At 44.6% G+C, this 18,655-nt stretch overlaps 6 protein-coding genes across 6 annotated transcripts; 5 read left to right on the forward strand and 1 right to left on the reverse strand.

Annotated features, from left to right (window-relative positions):
* The first annotated feature begins 15 nt into the window (after nt 1–15).
* Nucleotides 16–1,630, forward strand: BYT42DRAFT_608103 (yeats family-domain-containing protein). The gene is made up of 6 exons (XM_051571193.1): nt 16–45; nt 134–341; nt 409–563; nt 634–1,182; nt 1,240–1,360; nt 1,416–1,630. Exons 1-6 carry the CDS (start codon nt 43–45, stop codon nt 1,553–1,555), a joined length of 1,176 nt encoding a protein of 391 aa, XP_051419351.1. The 5' UTR covers nt 16–42; the 3' UTR covers nt 1,556–1,630.
* Nucleotides 1,631–2,063: 433 nt separating this feature from the next.
* On the forward strand, nt 2,064–3,415 carry BYT42DRAFT_585807 (uncharacterized protein). Its single transcript, XM_051570013.1, has one exon. The coding sequence runs from the start codon at nt 2,098–2,100 to the stop codon at nt 3,307–3,309; it is 1,212 nt and encodes a 403-aa protein (XP_051419352.1). The 5' UTR covers nt 2,064–2,097; the 3' UTR covers nt 3,310–3,415.
* A 6,087-nt stretch (nt 3,416–9,502) lies between these two features.
* BYT42DRAFT_122957 (uncharacterized protein) lies at nt 9,503–10,940 on the forward strand. The gene has a single exon (XM_051562152.1). The coding sequence runs from the start codon at nt 9,755–9,757 to the stop codon at nt 10,625–10,627; it is 873 nt and encodes a 290-aa protein (XP_051419353.1). The 5' UTR covers nt 9,503–9,754; the 3' UTR covers nt 10,628–10,940.
* On the forward strand, nt 10,618–11,011 carry BYT42DRAFT_585824 (uncharacterized protein; the record flags this gene model as incomplete). Its single annotated transcript, XM_051570014.1, has 3 exons — nt 10,618–10,708; nt 10,800–10,888; nt 10,948–11,011. Coding segments are annotated over exons 1-3 (180 nt in total), but the record flags the coding sequence as incomplete, so codon positions are not given.
* Nucleotides 11,012–11,553: 542 nt separating this feature from the next.
* On the reverse strand, nt 11,554–14,190 carry BYT42DRAFT_503824 (uncharacterized protein; the record flags this gene model as incomplete). The annotated part of the gene is made up of 6 exons (XM_051564929.1): nt 11,554–12,087; nt 12,176–12,841; nt 12,922–13,023; nt 13,094–13,364; nt 13,443–13,684; nt 13,759–14,190. The coding sequence occupies 6 exons, from the start codon at nt 14,188–14,190 to the stop codon at nt 11,554–11,556; spliced, it is 2,247 nt and encodes a 748-aa protein (XP_051419355.1).
* Nucleotides 14,191–14,886: 696 nt separating this feature from the next.
* Nucleotides 14,887–18,452, forward strand: BYT42DRAFT_549415 (Sec23/Sec24 trunk domain-containing protein; the record flags this gene model as incomplete). The annotated part of the gene is made up of 13 exons (XM_051566068.1): nt 14,887–15,021; nt 15,084–15,435; nt 15,507–15,773; nt 15,830–16,128; nt 16,196–16,293; nt 16,363–16,468; nt 16,529–16,910; nt 16,981–17,265; nt 17,335–17,529; nt 17,594–17,815; nt 17,850–17,953; nt 18,114–18,224; nt 18,447–18,452. 13 exons carry the CDS (start codon nt 14,887–14,889, stop codon nt 18,450–18,452), a joined length of 2,562 nt encoding a protein of 853 aa, XP_051419356.1.
* Nucleotides 18,453–18,655: the final 203 nt, after the last annotated feature.

Raw genomic sequence — 18,655 nt, forward strand, 5'->3', positions numbered from 1 at the left:
ACCTTGACCGGTCATCCTCACAAAAATCTCCGTTACTGGCATATGGTAAGTTTTCCATGGCTGATCCAACGCCAGGTGGTTTATGCAAGTCAAGAAACGTATCATACTCAGGACCACATCCTACCGTTTGTAGACTGAATTACATCAAGATATCAAGGTAACCAATCAGAGCCATTTGTCCAAAGACAAGTCATTGAAACCGGTGGATGGTGTGCCTTGGCGAGAGTGGAAAGTCACCATAGTGGCAGTTGATAAGGGAAAGGAACAAAAGGGGAAGTTATCGAAAATCGTAGACCATGTTGAGTATATATTGCATCCGACATTTGCTACGCCGAGAAAAGGTTAGAACAAGAACGATACCCCCCCCTGCGTTACAAATGACTGATGAAATTACGAAACAAAAAAAAGTGGTTAAAAAGGAACCTTACACCATACAAGAAAAAGGATGGGGCGAGTTTGACTTACGCATCGTTCTCTATTTCAAGCATCATTGGGCCGATCCAGAAGCTATCTCCTTTGATATCAACTTTCAAAAACCCCATTATTCCAGCATCCACACACTCGTAGGTCACTCACTAAACAAATCCATTAGTACGCGAAAAGAAAAACACATTAACAATGCAACCAAAAAAGGTTTTCAGAGATCCAGCACCTGAACTGACTCAATTGTTGTCCAACGGAGAATACACCGGGCAAGTTAAAGATGATGCGACTGATTTATCTCCGACTGTCTCCAACACCATCGTCAAGGACGAAGATGCATCTCCAGAGCGATTATCGCCTACGCCGTCCTTGGATTCACCAGGACAACAGCCCTCATCTCCCTTGTCTGATTTCCGACCAGTCTCTCCTATGGCGTCACCAACGTTGCCTGAAATGCATCACACAAATAACACCCTCACAGACTTGTCAATATCTACAGAAATGGAGAATACTGAGCACGATGAAATGATGCAAAACAGTCAAGATGAAAATATCATTGGGGAGACGGCAGGAAATGAGAAAGCGCAAATATCTGATGATGAGCACAGTGTGGCGGAGAAGCTGAAGAATCTAGTGCCTGAGAAGCATGAAATCCATGTGCAAGACGAAGTGTACAGCGACATGGATTTACAACATTTAAACCCTGTGCATAGCATGGATATCGACGACACCACACGGCGCGCATGGGGAATACCCAAGGTATCTTCTTTTTAAGTAGTATTATGACCCATCGGTATGTCTTGCTCATTTTTTCAGAACGTCGACATGCTGGAGCTGGCCCGCCGACTTAGTAATATGACCCAGGATCAGGCAGAGGCGTTCCACGACATCATTCAGGAGAACAGCACAGACGATATGAGCATCGAGGAAACCGAAGGTAAACCTAAAGTTCCACTATCCATCACACACTCTGTATTTACGATGGTTTGCAGGAGAGATAGTCTTGGATTTGTATTCTTTGGGTCCCAATCTTTTAGAGCTACTTTGGAAATTTAGTGAATCCGTCATTTCTCGGTCTTCCAGTCCCTCAACGTCATCCGATTCAGTTACAAGTGTTGACGAATCTTCATAAATACAGATTTATTCCACTCGTTGTAAAGATAGCATTCATAAGATTAAATCTCGTTCGACACATACTGAATTCCTCTTCATTCAAGGTCTCGTGTATTAATGTCGTGGGTTTGGCTTGCTAGAAATTTCTGGAACCAGTATTTACAGTCTGTCTGATGTCACAAATGCATGATATCTCATGATTGCATTCACAGTGTTCTTATTCATAAATACGAGGCTTTTGTTAGCCAACGGAGAATAGGAAGAGAGTGATCACTCAACCGGTTCTCAATACATGCTATATCCTAGCGCTAATGTGTCTTGTCCTTGCTATATGGTTTAAAAGATTGCTTGGAGTTGTGACTTGATGTAGTAGATTAGTAAAGCAGCCCACTCTGGCGCAGCCAGAAGACCAAGGAATCAAATATTGGCCAGTTTCTCTCACCAACAGATTGGAATGAATTTTTTCCGCTGACTGGTGGGCCGAAGGGTCGACCAATGAAAAATAAGAAGAAAGAAGCGACGCGCGTACTGGAATCGATGCGCTGACAGCCAATAAAAAATATGGCTGTGTCATGGTCTGAAACCATTATGCAGTTCTTTTTCCTTTCTGATTCCACAGCAACCTCATTACTTGGCAATGCATCGTCTCCGACTACAGCAACAGCAAAAAGAGCGGCAGTGAATTTGCCAGCCGAGATTATTGATGCGATTGCCAATCATGTGCCACGATCGAGTTTGCCTACGCTTGCGAGAATCAACAAGGCATGGTATAGTGTGGTGATGCCCCGGCTCTACCAGCATATTCATATCTGCACTCGATTCCATTGGAATCGTCTACTGGAAACGTTTCGCCAACCTCAAAAAGCGCAGCGCTGGGGTCCGTGTGTCCAAAGCATTGTGCTTCGCAAATCGCCACCACTCGTTCCCGCCAAAATTACAAGCATGATCAGTGTGCGCAGTCTTCCCATTGATGACAATGGGGAAACTGCTCAAGGTTATGTCCGGATCCAAAGGATCAACTATGACACCAGTGGTCTTGAAAATGAAGAGAACTACGACGAAATTGATACAACCGAAAAGGAAGTGGAATGGCTAACTTCCGTCACCAACGATGAAATGGCCACTGTATTGCAGCCTTGTTCGCAGTTGGCCTACCTCGATCTATCGGCTTGTGAGCAACTGGGGGATCCGGTCGTGCAAACCTTGTCGATGCATCAACAGCGGTTAAAAATCCTGCGTCTTTGCCTTTTCCGGGAAATGACTCCCGAAGGACTGTATTCGCTGATCGCCGCCGAAACCAAGTTAACCGAGCCATCGCAGCTTCGACAATTGGATTTATCGTTCTGTCGCCATTTGGACGATAACGCTATCATCGCTGCTGTCAAATGTTGGGGATGCAGCTTGACCCATCTTCGTCTTAATTCACTTTATGATATTACTGACCGTGCCATGGCAGCCATCGCTCGCTACTGTCCGAATTTACGGTTGCTACACGTCGTTCGGTGCTGGCAAGTCAGCAACGATTCGTTACACTTGCTAAGCCGTAGTTGTCCCGACTTAATATACCTCTCGTTAGCGTTTCTGAATCGAGCTAATGAAGTCAGTATCGGGCAATTTATTCGTCACTGCAAGCATTTAAAGTGGCTCGACGTGACCGGATGTGGTATCAACTCATTATTCAAATCACTGATTTTGGAATCTTGGAAACGGGAACGAGAAGCGCTTGGTTACGAACGTATTCATTTTGAGGATACAGCCATCCATCTCTTGTAAAATGTACATTGATATTGATACTGTATATTAAAATCTTTGGGAGTACACACACGTTAAATCATTGTATTATTAAAAAATCATGATTAAAGATATAAATATCTCAACCTTATTAAAATGTTTGAATTTTAGTTCGCAGTCACTTTTATTGTCCGCTAATTTGGCGTTGTTGATTGGATAATAAATGTTTTTAAGGCTGCTGATTGGCTAAAACAAAATAGATCACATGATTTACGTGTTGTAAAAACCGGTCACTTGGAGTTGCTCATGATCTGCACTTCCTTTTATGCATGAGCGGACCGTGTTATTATATGATTTGTTTAGTTAAACCACGCTGTATTGTTTTATTATCTAGGTCCAATTCCTTTCTTTATTCCATTTCCTCAAGCTCAATCGCTTTTTCCCCAATGTCGTCTTCAACCATTTTCTGTGCTTCGTGTGGCCTGCCAGGTGATGCTCGATCAACGAATCGCAGCTGTCCCAACAATACGAGACGTGCTGAGGAAAGCGCTATTGTCTCATCACCCATCTCCTGTGTTTCTTGCGGTCTCCCAGGACACGCTCAATCCACCTCTAGAAACTGTCCCAATAACCCCAGACGCACCGAACAACCCAACGTTGCTACGATCCAAGGATTGGTAGAAGTCCGTTGCTCTTCGTGCCAGCAACTGGGACACCAGCGCAGCAGCCATCTGGCTTGCCCATTGAATCCAGCGAGGCTGGCTATGAGAGAAGCAAACGAAAATGACGCTGGAGAACACAGCCGTAGATTACCTGCACCTGTTGGTAACGCAGAGTCTGATGAATCAGAACTCCCCAGTAGACATACCTTGGGTCGCATGAATGTTGTCTGCAATTTCTGCCAGGCACACATGTGGCTCAAAGAGCGCATGTCTGGATCCATCTCAAATCCACAATTCCAGTTCTGCTGTGCCCAAGGTTCCATTGTGCTTCCGCCTTTGGAGCCTACACCTCCAACAATCGCGCGTCTCCTTCGCAGCAACACTGAAGAAGGAAGAGATTTCCTAATTACAAGCCATCTCGCGCGAGACATCTTGGAAGTACTTCAGCAATTAATGCATGAAATCAATCCTTTCGTCCATCTTTTCAAGACAATGGCCCAATGCATACAGGATAATGGTGGTGCTTCCAACATCAGAATGATTATTCGAGCTGACGATGCCCCAGATCCACGACGCTATAATGCACCAAATGCTTCTGAAATTGGTGTTATTATCGGTGAAAACGCAGAGTCCTCTGGAAGGGATATTGTGATCTGTACGCGTAGTGACCAACTGACATCAATCAGTGAGATGCATCGCCTGTATGACCCACTCCATTACGTGCTGATGTTTCCTGAAGGCGAGCCTGGGTGGAACATTGAAACTCGATCGACCAGAAACGACAGAGTCACCGTGATGAACTACTACAGTTTCAGATTGATGTATCGAAATGATGGACACCACTTGCACCTCTTTGGCCGACTCTTTCAGCAGTATATCGTAGATATGTATGCCAAGATGGAACAAAACCGCCTCAATCACCTTCGCCTCAACCAGTCCCGACTGCGTGCTGATGTGTATTCAGGCGTACAAGATGCTCTCCAACTTGACGACAACAATATGAATATGAATTCCATCGGTCAGCCTGTCATCCTTCCGTCGTCATTCATTGGCAGCCCTCGAAACATGCAACAGCTGTACCAAGATGCAATGAGTATCGTCAGATGTTTTCGGAAAGCCTGACCTCTTCATTACATTCACGTGTAATCCAAAATGGCCAGAAATTCGGAATGAGCTTCTTGCTTCACAGACAGTATCTGATCGGCCAGATTTGACAGCACGAGTTTTCAACCTCAAGCTCAGAGCTCTTTTGAAGGATCTAACAAAAAACCATACACTTGGAAAAGTAATTGGCTACGTTTATACCGTCGCTCATTCCGAATTTCTGGCCATTTTGGATTACACGTGAATGTAATGAAGAGGTCAGGCTTTCCGATCAATCAAAGAGCTTACTAACTCATTTTTTTAAATACCCAACATACCCACACATCTTTCTAGATCTATCATAGCCTGGGCGGGATGGAACTGAGGGGGGGAACCAGTGCTGCCCTGCGCGTGTTCAGAAACAAATCACGTTGCAACGTATGCCATAAGGTGTCATTAATATACCGAAGTTCCGTCAAGAGTTCTTGCCCAGGTTATGCCGTGTATGCGTTAGGATTTTTGTCTGACGAAAGTCGCTCAATGTAAGGGGGCGGCCTCCGGTGGCAGGCCTGCCATTCTAACCACACCCATGGTAGCATACCCTGAGTCTACCAATAAATATCCCCAATTGTGATCTTGAAGATCACGGGCTCCACCTAGTCTATATAATTAAAATCTTTGAAAAATTAGCAATTTGTAAATCACATGATCTACACTAAGTTATCAAGGCCTGTTAAACCTTTTTTTCATCTTTCAACCATGCCTCGCTGCCCACTTTCACGATAATAGGCGAAACAATCAGCAGCAAATGCCGTTTGCGCCAGTTGTGGTTAAACAGAGCATCGTCGCCGTTCACATAAAATGTGAGTGGAGCTCTTTTTTGAAGAAAGGTGATTGACGATACGACGATCTGGTGTTTTGTAGCATCATTTAATTTGGGTTATCTGTCAGTTATACTGTATATGCCCTTTCATTCTCTTCAGTAATCGAATGATACATGGAGCAGATATGCTTCGATCTGTGTAGCTCATCATTCATGCATCAGTGAGGTGGCTATTGTTTCATCCATGGATAATCACATATTTTTGTCCGAAATTTTTCTTCTTCTTTAGTTTTGCATCTCTTCTGTTTGCCTGGAAATCCCTCACTATCATTGCATCCATCATCCATCATCCAGACTATGGCGTGTATCTGATCCGGTCGATTCGATTATTATGAAAACAGGTACCTTTTGTGTGATACGACTATCCGTTTTTCGACAAGAAAAAATTTACCTGTCCTTTTTCTCTATTCTGTCTTTAGCTTTTGGTTTTCTCTCCGGTTTTCTTTTCGCTTGGCAAGTCATCCATCCCTCCAAATCTTTCTACTTTGTTCGCGCTCAAATGTGGCCAAACCGGTTTTTGTCGTCAAAGGCATCGTCGGTGGTGTGGCTCTCTTTTTCATCGGGAAACGCTGACGCGTCCTCCCCAGGTTCCTCTCATATGGATTGCTGCCCGTGGTATCGCCTTCGATATTTCTTCCCGACCATTTTATTTTGTAGTTGTAGTATGTATTTTGTATTTTAGTGAATAGTCTTCTTGCAGTCTTTTCCTCCTTTTTTTTCCCACAGGGTTTTTAGGGGGTTTTTACAGACGCACCTATTCTATTTACTTTTTTTTTTATATTTGTATCCTTTCTTTATTTCGGTCGGGAAGCCCTCGGTATCTGCTGCATCAAACATCAAAGGTAAAATATCTCAACGAAATTTGAATCAACCAAAGAGCTTACTAACTCATTTTTTTTAAATACCCAACATTCCCACACATCTTTGTAGATCTATCATAACCTTGGGCGGGACAGAACGGAGGGGGTCAATAAGTGCTGCTTTGTTCATTAAAAGTGTTTCATGGTATGCCAGAGTATTGACATTAATATACCAAAGTTCCATCAAGAGTCTCGCCCAGGTTATGCCGTATTGCGTTAGGCTTTTGTCTGATGAATGTCGCTCAATGTAAGAGTGCGGCATCCAGTAGCAGGTGGCATCCATTGCACAGCGGGTGTACGGCTTGTTAAAGAATTACAAAAAGAAATAAAGTATGTGCACGGTCTCTGATTGACTAAAAAGCAAAAACATTACATTGATTGGGCACAACTGTGTGAAAAAAAAACCTGTTCTTCGGCTGCAGAAAGCGTTCACCGGTTACTTTTATTTACTATACACTCTGAATATCCCAATGCTCAACGCTTGGCCATCCATTTGGAAAATGAGCAAATGGTGCAGTTTTTCGAAGACGAGAATCCTCAAATAGTGGCAGAACGTGCTCATGATACAACTTTGACAGATGGTTCGCCAAAAACAGAACGGATCCTCAAGCCCGAGCCTACCTTTACCCTAATTTCCCATCGCAATACGTATACACCAAAGAACACGAACATGGAAAAGACGTCAACGACGCTTTGGCGGTACGATCGGCCCGGATTTACGCTGTGTCACCAAGCAATCCGAAAAATATTATTTAAGGATGATGTTGTATAACATCACAGGTGCGCAAGTTTCCAAGATCTTCGCACAATTAACGGCGTCATCATGCCAACTTTCCAGGCCGCAGAACAACAACTCGGACTGCACTCAGATGACAACGAATGGCAACTTGCTCTTATGCATCGATATGCTATGTCCTGTTTTGTTTCCTCATTTATGTATTTATGTTCCTTTGCTTTCATCCTTATGCTATGTTTTTCCAAGTCATGATTTTTTTCTCTTACGATATCTCTTTTGTCCTTCCATTTAATGTTATATGATTTTTGGCTATTTCCGTTACTACTTTGCATACAAATTGTTGTTCTCTGTCGCGGATGAAAAAAATGATCATTATGTGGCGGTGGGGTCAAGGGGATCAGCACCTCTGGGGAAAAGGAAAAGAAACTGTGTTACTCCGTTGGCCATTGAATGTGCAAAGATTTATGCGCAAGATTTATGCGCACATCGACTAAAATCTCATCGAAAAATCAATGGTCGCATAAAACTTGAATGAAAGCTTATTGACAAAAGATTGGAGTTGAGAAAACACCATCAAGCGAGACCTTTGGATACACAAATTCGAATGTGGAGTTTTGAATATTTGCAAATGGAGGATCCCAATCCAAACACATCTTTAATCAGCTACTATTCCCACTTCCCTTCCTTAGAACTACAGACCGAAAGAGCAGAACTTTGTGATCTTTAAGATCAACACGCGCTACTAGCGACTTGTAAATCACATGCTCTCCAGATGATCTACACTAACCTATCAGAACCTCTTATTCTTTTTGTGTCTTTTTTATATCTTTCAATCATGCCTCTGGGTAAAAAGAGAAGGAGACTGTGGACAACGATCAAGTAAAATTTACACATCTTTTGCACCAGTTGTGGAAACAAGATAATCCGAATCCAAATGAAAACGGTAGAACAGTGTTATTTGCCAGGTGGCATTTCCATTATCAAACTTGATGTAATATGGACGAGGATTGTCTTTTAGACAAATGTACAAGGTTTGACTGTGTCTATTGTCGCTGTTCATCATCTGAGCACGCAGATTAATTCAATTTGGAGATCCACTTTTTACATGTTAAAAACCTGTTTGCAAGTCCATGGTGCCTGAAGCATAGCTGGAATATGATCTGGCATAAGATCGAACGTAATCCTAGAGACACAAGCTTGAGCCCTGAGTTTGAGTGTGTGTATCACAAGCACGAATATGGCACTTTATTTATCATCAAAGTAAAATTTATCAGTACTAGCTGGCCCGCATGTTTTGTATGCATTGATAAAGTGGACGTTGTTATCAGTCTCGGGTGGAAGATTTACCATGCATTATGGCAATTTCGAAGTCAGCAACGCCAACCGTCATAACAGCCCAAAAGCACCTTTAAAAGACAAAATCGACGTCTGGAACCAAACAAGTGTCCTTTCCAGATACTAGAATACCCCATGAACGCATTAAATCCAGCATGTTAGTTTGTCTTTAACGTCTGGAGGTTTACCGCTTGAAGCTCCATTGGCGTGAGCAGCACAGACCGTCCAAAAATTGCGAGCCACAGAATAGATATAAAGCATGAGAACGCTGTTTTTTTTTCTGGTAAACCTTCCTCTTTATCTTTATCTTTATCTCCTCATTTCCTAAAACTGTCTCATCATTTCTTTCAAAAAAAGTTTCTGTTATCAAACCTCCATCAAGGCCATCGGCTGGCGCGAAGAGTTCATCCAACCGTTGCGTGAGCTCGTAGCTCTCGTCCATAACCTCACCAAACACACTTTCCTATTCGCGAAATACACTTTCCTGTCAGAGTTGTCAAAAAACGATGGGTTCGAGCTTCACGCTTACGTCCAAGAAGGCTTTTTCGTTGAAGTCTTCCTCTCCTTCACAAACAGACGCACGAGAAGCAGCACTGTCAGAGCGGCGACCAGAACCTATCGCGATCTAATCAATCCGTATGTCGAATCGTTTTGCCGCCACGCATCGTTCACGCCACCAGATCTACCAAGCGCCCAGTAAATTGCACTATATCAAGCAAAGCAGATATATACCGCTTACATTAATAATATCAAAGCACGATTTGGACGTCATTTGCGGCGATAAATTTATCTGCTTCTTGACATAAAAAACCGGCGAAACAACCTTAAAGCACAATTGTAAAACGAGAAATCTACGAGCCCGCAAGGAAGTTCAAGCTTGATATCGCAGAAAAAAATTCGCACATTGATTCTCCACTTCAAGCACACCATGATTTTTTGCAACCGTTTTTCAGTTCCTACGGATCGACATATCAATTCGCGAAAGATAGTATTTATTACGATGTTAAAGCTTCCCCCGAAACCAGTTTCTTGCATTTTATCGATATCTTGCTTATTTTCTCCACGAGGTTGGCGCTCCTTCACTTGCTTTCTGATTCGTGCTGCCTGGTCGCCGCGGTACATGCAAATCGATGCGATGATCCTTTGCACACACATTCTCCAGATGAACCAGCGAAGCTTCGCAAAGTCCAGCAACCTCGATCTGTGGAGCCGAGTCGTAGATCTTGACAGCAGACCTTTCAAGCAAACGAAGGGCAAAGGTTTGTCATTTTTTGGAACTCTGCAGACTGATGGCGTAGGCGTGAATGTCATCAAACAAAATTTTCCAAGTCGCAAAGCAGGCCGGCAAAAAAAGGCGAAGGTTCTAGACGAAGATGTACCGTACGTTTACTCGCTTGCAATTGAGCAAAGATGCCTGGAGGGCCGCTGTGTGTTGGTCGACCCAGGACGAAGAGATTTGCTTTTCTGCATGCACGAGTACTCTGAACCAAACGCAAGGATCCTCTATCATTACACCTCCTGCCAGAAGACGAAAAAGTACAGAAGGATCAGAGAAAATTACTTAGCCAATTCCCAAATGTCAAGAACGCGCAGAAAAAATTATCACAGCATCCCATTTCAGTCAATGATCTCGAGACGTATTGTCGCAATCTACGGGAAACAGCAAGCGTATCTCCGGTACTATCGAATTTCTATGCGAACACGACGTCAAACCTATCACGATACCCTCTTTTCCGAAAACTGCGCCTCTCATCATATTTCAATCCATGCCAAGCAGACTCTCGATTGGCGAGAACCATAAATTTGTGCTTTGGGTGGGACCAGGCTTTAATCATGGGAAATTGGTCGGCATCAAATGTCAAGTTCCATGATCCGATCAGAGGTGTAGGCATGCGACGGATGCTCAAAAAACAAGGTTTCGAGGTGTACTTGCTCGATGAATTCAAAACGTCCTCGTGCTGTCCTGACTGCAGCGATCCGTTGGAAAATTCAAAAAGGCGCCCAATCCCAGGCCATACCGACGCACGAAGCAGCCAGAAGCATTATGCCATGGTCTGTTAAGGTAACCGATGAATGAAAGTAGATTTGATATTGAATGTGCTTGCTCGCGCTTATTCTTAGATGTACAAATCAAAAATGTAAACATGATCATGGTTATAAATTATGGAATCGCGACTTGGCTGCAGTCCTTTAATTTCCGCAAGATCTTGTTTGGCCACCGAGAGAATAACGAAAGGCCGACACTTTTCAAGAGGAAGCGGTCCGAAGCGGAGGCCTCGAGTAGCAAGGTTCCAAGAAATTCATGAACATTCCGGATCAGTTATCGCTGTTCCCACAGCTAGATGCCCTAGGGGTAAGTTGATTATTTATTTCCAAAGGTTGCCTCACATGATGACTCATGCCTTGGTTTTCTATTCATAATCAACTAGTAGAATGTAATTATGGCTGGATGCTATGATATCAGCAACATGCCAAAAATAAAAGAGGGCAGCAATAAAAAATGGTTTTACATGTGCTGTATTATATTTTTTCTTTTCGGAGAAACCATAAATGAGCATATGAATGAAAAGCGAAACTAAAGCAAACTAGCGTGATGCCGCCGTGGTATTTGAAGTTGAGCCGAGGCGCAGCCCAAAGGAGGTCCGGCCTCCGTCTCGTTTTCGTATGTGTCTATTACTTTTTCTCCTTCCTCTTTCTTTCTTGAAGACCCGCCAATCTGCGGATGATTTATAAACCTACGCGGAAAAGCACTTGTTTTCCCTTTTTGCCTTTCTTCTTCTTACTGTAGTCAAGCGACGGTGGTTCTTCAGTAACGGAACCACTGTCACTTCCACGATCGCTCCAAGCATTGAGTTGAGTCTCGGAAGCATTGCGTCGCATACTCAGTAATGTAGGATGCTTGGGAGCCGCCGGTGGTAACGAAGGGAAATCTCGAGCAGCTCGTACCGCTGATTCGGCGCGTTGCTCAGCAGCACTGGACCGACTCCACGCGGTTTTGTTCCTTGGATTGGCAAAGGAAGGGGTACTGTACGTAGCCGGAGAACTGGGACGGACCGGTGATGCCGCCGATCGATTGGAAGTGCCCGTAGAAGCGCCAGTGGCAGCTGACGCTACACGATCCCAAACACCCGCACGATTTTTGCTGGTCGTTTTCGTTCCACCGACACGAGTGCTGCCACCCTTGATAACAAGTACACGCGATGAAGTACCGTGACCGGTGGGGCGGGGATCGGAAGGAGCCAACATGGGGAAATTTTGCAACTGTATAAAGAAATTGAGCGTCGTCATCACGTAAGCAAAAAGGGAACCTTATCGAAATTCAAAATGGTGTAGCGCGTGATTTTCTTACCTGTGTTTGTGTGTTGCGCCACGTTCGCACAATTTCCCACTTTTTGTCTTCGCGGTCCATCAAGTCTTCGACGCCTTTGAAAACCTTGGAAGCGATATCGACATTGTTTTGACAAAGTTGAACAATTTCCTTGACGTAGGTTTCAGCATCGATACTGTTATTACGGTAGGCGGTGGTCAATGATCGGAAGCGGTCCACCTTGTCGTCCGTCTTGAGCATCTCTTTTAATCTCTCGAGGAATTGCTGATGACGAGTCACGGTATCGACCGGGGCACTCGTCGCCGCGGCCGATGATCCCGCCAATTCATTCGTAGCAGCTGATAATGCGCCGAATCCTTTTGGTTTCTCAATACCTTTCTTCTTTCCCTTTTTCGATTGGGACGTTTCACCAGACGAGGATGCTTGCAAGGCATTCGCGACAGATGTCATGGTAGGGAAGTCTTCGGATCGCAATTCAGATGTTGGTTGCGCCGTGGAAGCGGACGATGCAGAAGCTGACGTTCCTTCCCTGCTGTTGGCCTGATCATCGGATCTCTTTCCTTTGTTTCGTGTACGTTCTCGCTGACGGTAGGAAGCATCAGAGTACTGGAAATTCACATTGACTCGACGAGCTTCGGCTTGCTTCGCTCGTTGCAATCCAGCAATGGACGCACCGTGCACTTCCACCTAAAAAGTCCCAAGACAACAACCTCTCTTGATTAGACAGACCCGAAAGCGATTTATACTATCAAAAATTGCAGACTCACCTCATGGCCTTTCAGATCAATATCGGATTCAAACACGACGAACTTCTTGTCAAGACATTCGCGATACAAACAAAGATAATGGTCTCGCTTAAAGTGAGATTCCTATATAGCCGCCACCGTCGAAACCAGTGTTAAAAATACGGATAAACCAGTTTATTGGGCAATGACTTACCAATTCATCATAGTTCATGTAATACTCGTGTCGAATACCATGTCGGACGCAAATATGGCATTGTTCATGCTTATCGCGACAATGTTCATAGAGTTCATCGTCACCATAAAAACTCATCTTACAAAATTGGCATTCAGGATGACCGGTAAAACCTGTTTCATCGTCCTTGTTGAATGACAGGTCACCACTCTTGTAATGTTTGTGAAGCTGAGCCGCCGTGTAAAGTGTATGCTCATGAGCAAAAATTTTCTTGTACCGAATACAAAGGTCGCTGAAAGAAAGAATAGATGAAAAAAAAAAGTGAGTCGCCTGGATCGATCCACTTTTGTCATTCTTACTCCATCATTACCAAAGTAACAGATCATGCTCCTTTTTCGTATGACGTTTTAATTCCGACCATCCACCGTCGCATGCGACATCGCAACTTGGCTCAGGACAGTTGTACTGCAAAAGAAGTTTGCAATCCTGATAGATCTGTTCATCTTCGAATCGGGCATTTAATTTCTTATCAACAATGGGCACTTCTTCATTGGTGAACTGAGCAAACGGTTTCTCGGAATCCTTGGTGTAAATGACCGTCTTTTGCTCGGTCTGATATAGAATGCGTCAAATCAAAGAACGAAAGTATGCTTCCTTCCACCCGGTACTTCAAGACAATATTTTACCTTGCAATAAGCACAGTTGAAAGTCTTGTAAAGGCAACGTAAGCGAAGAGAACACAAGTGACACGTTCGATGATCGCAAGCGGATACGGCGTAGTTGACAATGGGCTCAGTACAAATGAAACAAAGTTCCCGTTCGTCTTCACTGTTACTCGACTCGGTGGCTTCCTTCTTCGGAGCAGGAGGAGCCGAAGAGGTTACTGGCTTTCCTTTATTCTGCGGTTTCTTGCGGGGATGTCTTTTACGAGGTTGGGACTTGTCCTCTTTATCGTCTTCATTTGTCTGTTGCTGCGGCGTGCGAGAGCGAGGTGGACGTCGGTGATCACGTCGTCGATGATCCCTGCGACGCGTGTTTCCCTCTTCTTGTTGTCGTTGTTCAGCAGAAGGGGCAGTGGCAGCACCAGACGTAGAGTCGATGGGCGCAGAGTCGGCCATGGTGGTGAATGTGACGAGAAAAAGAGACGCCTAGGCGGGAAGAGAAGAAAGAGGAGAAAATTTTCAATATCTTTGATGCAATTTTGAGCTCCGAAGTCAATTTAGCCCAAGTGGGGTCAACAACACAACTTGGAAGAGAGGGTTTTTGGGAAGAGGTGACCCTCTAACGGTATACCTCGCTCGTTTTGTGATGATTATCGATAGTTAGAAAAGCTGTCTAAGGATTAATTGCACCAGAAGTGCCTTCTTTTTTGTAGTCTTGGATCTGCGCTCCAAAGCCATTACGACGCTTTGGGTGGTTATTGCTTTTTTCAAATTGCTGAGTTTCATCTTGGTGAGCCACATCCAATGAACGGTAATTGCAGCTTGTGGTGTTCTTCGACGTCCTCCTTCTGTTTCTTCATGGATCCTCAACAGAGTCAAGGGAACGCTAGGACGGTTCCGGGACAACCGCCTACTATGCCTTCTCAACGGCCGCCGCATGCCATTCGTCCCAATGGCGCCCTCAACGTTCATTCCCAGTTAAACCGACCACCGGTTCTTCCAGGACAAATGGGCATCCCTTCACAGCTGAACCGACCGCCGCTTCTGCCAGGTCAGCCTGGACCACGACCCCCCATTAACCACGCTCCTCATCCTGGGGCACCACTGCCAGGTTCACCTATGCGCCCGCCATTTCGCCCGTCACCGCCCAACATGGCTCGACCACTGCCCAATTCAGCCGTACGTCCTCCAACCCCATTGACTCCACCGATATTGTCGCCGACCGTCAACAAAAGTCCTGGCGTCGACGGTTTAGTATCTCCCATGGCCAACATGAATATACAGCAAGTAGGTGACATTTTTTTGACTTTGTGTGTCCATGGTTGAAATGCAGAGAATCTAAACAATAGGTTCCAAAGCATCCATCAGCTCCTCCCAAAAGTGGACGATCGAGACGCGTTTATGCTCCGGCTGCCGGTGCCTCTTTGCCCTTGTCGCCCAACACACTTGCAACATCGACAGTACCGTCGACAACAGGATCGCCAGCAGTTCCACCTCCATCGTTCCCCAGTCAAGCCGCGACGCCTGCACCGTCAGCTGTACGACCGCCTTGTCCAAAAGCAAAGATTGATCCCAATCAGATACCCTCCCCTGTAGCCGCCCAGATGAGAGATCAAGAAACGTATGAAACGCAGCCTTTTGGCACATGTTCACAGGACTCCTTGCCGCTACCGACGACGGATTTCAGAGCCATTGATCAAGGTAGACCAGAGCTGGATGCATAAAAGGATAAGCGGAACATTCTTCTGAACGTGGTGTATGTGATTTCATAGGCAATTGCAACCCCCGGTTTATGAGAGCAACGATCAGTGCTATTCCTCGTCTTGAAAAACTCTTGGAAGATACCAGTCTACCCTTTGGTGTGGTGGTGAATCCACTGGCTGCGCTTCATGTAGACGATCAAAAAGTGTCAGTAGCCGAAGCTGGCTCGGAGGGTCCGCCTCGTTGCCGACGATGCCGCGGCTATGTCAATCCATGGTGTACCTTTACCGACAGCGGACGAAAATATAAATGCAATTTATGCGACTTTGTCAATGAGGGTAATCCCACTTTTTTTGACCACTCTCTTTTGATACATATTAACCGCCTTTCACAGTCCCCGACGATTACTTTTCACACCTGGACATGTCTGGCCGGCGTATGGATATCGATCAACGACCTGAATTGCAGTTGGGATCTGTCGAATTCAATGTACCTTCAGAGTATTGGGATCGTACACCGGCTCCTCTTCACATTGTGTTTGCTGTGGATGTCTCGGCCAGCAGCGTTCGAAGCGGCTTGCTATCCGTGTTCTGTTCAACTCTGAAAGCCATTTTATACAGCGGTCAATTCCCCGCCAACATCAAGATCGCCCTTATGACGTTTGATGACACGGTTCATTTTTACAACTTATCGGTATGAAAGCTTGATATTATGAGTGCATGGGACAGCGTGATATGCTCATAGGGACTTTTCCCATTAGCCATCATTGGATCAAGCGAGCATGATGGTGGTATCAGATATCGATGATGTGTTCATCCCTCTTGCTGAGGGCTGCTTTGCCGAGCCACAGGCATCAAAGTAAGAATTTACCGCCAGTGAAAAGAGCCTGTTGCCATATGTCTAATTAACTCGTGAAATCATTGCCAGATCTGTCATTGAAGGATTGTTGGACACATTGCCGAGCATGTTTGCCAATACTGCGATTCCCGTGGCGGTGCTTGGCGCCAGTGCCAAGGCATCCTTGTTGGCGTTGGTAAGGTTTTTGCTGCATCTATTTCTACTGTGATTGTAAAGACGTTAACGCGTAAATCAGGCTCAGACAGGCGGCAAACTGTGCATTTTCCAGACCCTCTTACCTAGCAAAGGTCCTGGGGCATTAAAAAACCGCGACGATCCAAAACTGTATGGCACGGACAAAGAAAATACCTTGTTCAAACCACAGGACATTTTCTACACAAACTTGGCCAAAGAATGCGTCAAGCAGGGTGTATGCGTGGATCTCTGGCTCTTTCCACAAAACACTTACGTGGATATCAGCACCCTCGGTCAACTAACGGGAATTACGGGCGGTGATGTACATTACTATCCCAACTTTGACAAGGACAAAGAAGGTTTACAATTCGCCCATAATCTGCAACATACTCTTCTGCGAGAACAAGGATATAACAGCGCTTTGAAAATCCGATGCTCCAACGGTAAAAAAATGTTCTGATGAGATACGGATTAAAATACTTCTGTCTCATGCATCCTATTTTCTAACCACAGGCTTGACCATTGCTCAACGGTTTGGCAATTGCCTTCCCAGTGGCAGCAAAGAAATCGAAGTCGCCGGCATTGACAGTGATAAATCATTCGCTTTCGAGTTGCTGCACGATGACAAGCTTACCTCACGGTCCGAGGTCTTTTTACAATGTGCTTTATTGTATACCACAGTATGCGGACAACGGCGCGTACGCGTGCATAACCTTTCGCTGCCTATTGAAGATACTGTGAGCGGTCTTTTCAGAAAAGCTGATCTTGATGTATCCATGAATTTCATTTGCCGACAAAGTAAGCTTTAACGACCTATTGGATTCGCAGATTCGCTTGACAACTGATGTTTAACGGGCGCTATTCTAGCTATTGCCGATCTTCCCAAAAGAGCACTGGCGGAGATAGCCAGTGATCTCGATAATCGTTGCGTGAAAATCCTTTCTGCTTATCGAAAGCATTGTGTCAGCAAAGCCAATCCTTCTCAGCTTATCTTGCCTGAATCATTCAAAATACTGCCGTTGTACGTTCTTGGATTCAAGAAGTCTCTCGTTCTACGAAAAGGTACATCTGGATTTTTTTAATCTCGTTTTTAATCCATGTTAATCCTTTTTTTTCATTTCCACAGACTTTAATATCAACAGTGATCTTCGAGCATACAATATACGTAAAATGAATGCCGTCGATGTCCCGCTGACCATTCAGTGGTTGTATCCACGTATGATCAAACTTCATGAATGGTTCCAGCAAGAAGGAAGCAATTTGTTACCACTTGAACGAATTTCTTATGAACGACTGGATTCTCGGGGGATGTATCTTGTTGGTATGCCTACTTATTTTTTCTTGCATCGTAAGGGTCGTCAGTTAACTTTCAAGTGATGTAGAAAATGAAAGCACGGCTTATCTGTGGATCGGTCAGCATGTGTCCGAGGACATTCTTCAGGGAGTATTTGGTGTATCACAGTTGGATCAAGTGAATCCTTCCACGGTAAACCCTAAAAGACCAAAAAGCGAAATGATGTTGGGTCTGCCTAACTCTTTGCCTCTAATGACAGCAGTTGCCGGACGTCAGTCATCCCATGTCACAAAAACTACGAAATCTTATTTATGGCAATTCATGGCTTCTCAAGCTGTGTATTGTACGACAGGCGTTGGATGATGAGCGGCCGTTCACCAAAGAATTGGTTGAAGACGAGCATTTCGGACTCATGAGCTATGTTGATTATCTCTGCCTTGTACATAAAAGAATCCAAAGCGAGGTAAGCCAGCCGTGAAGCCATCGAAAATACAGCATCAATCACTTATACCCTTTTTGGACGGATATAATAGTTGGAAAGAGAGAAAAATGACGCTTTAATATCGTCAGCATCCTATTGGGCTTATAGATATTGATGAACATATTAATGTTTCTTATTTTGATTGCATGTCTTGTATCACATTGGCCTCATAAAATTAAAAACCGTAATCTGGACATTTGCTAGGTGTAGATAACCCGTCGCAGCCTACAGTGTAAAATGAAAGGGATATCTTCCTGCAGGTAAAATGAAACCTCATGCGCCCCTCAAGATATTGTAGCAAGTAAAAGTGGGTCATTTGTTCGCTCCTTCCTGTTTATACTTCTTTATACTGTAGTAGTGCGAGGTTTCATAGACGGTCGATGGTAGACCACTTCGCTTTTCTCTGCCTACGC

The sequence above is a fragment of the Radiomyces spectabilis genome (genome assembly GCF_025331425.1).
Source record: "Radiomyces spectabilis strain NRRL 2753 chromosome Unknown BYT42scaffold_14, whole genome shotgun sequence".
NCBI lineage: Eukaryota > Fungi > Mucoromycota > Mucoromycetes > Mucorales > Radiomycetaceae > Radiomyces > Radiomyces spectabilis.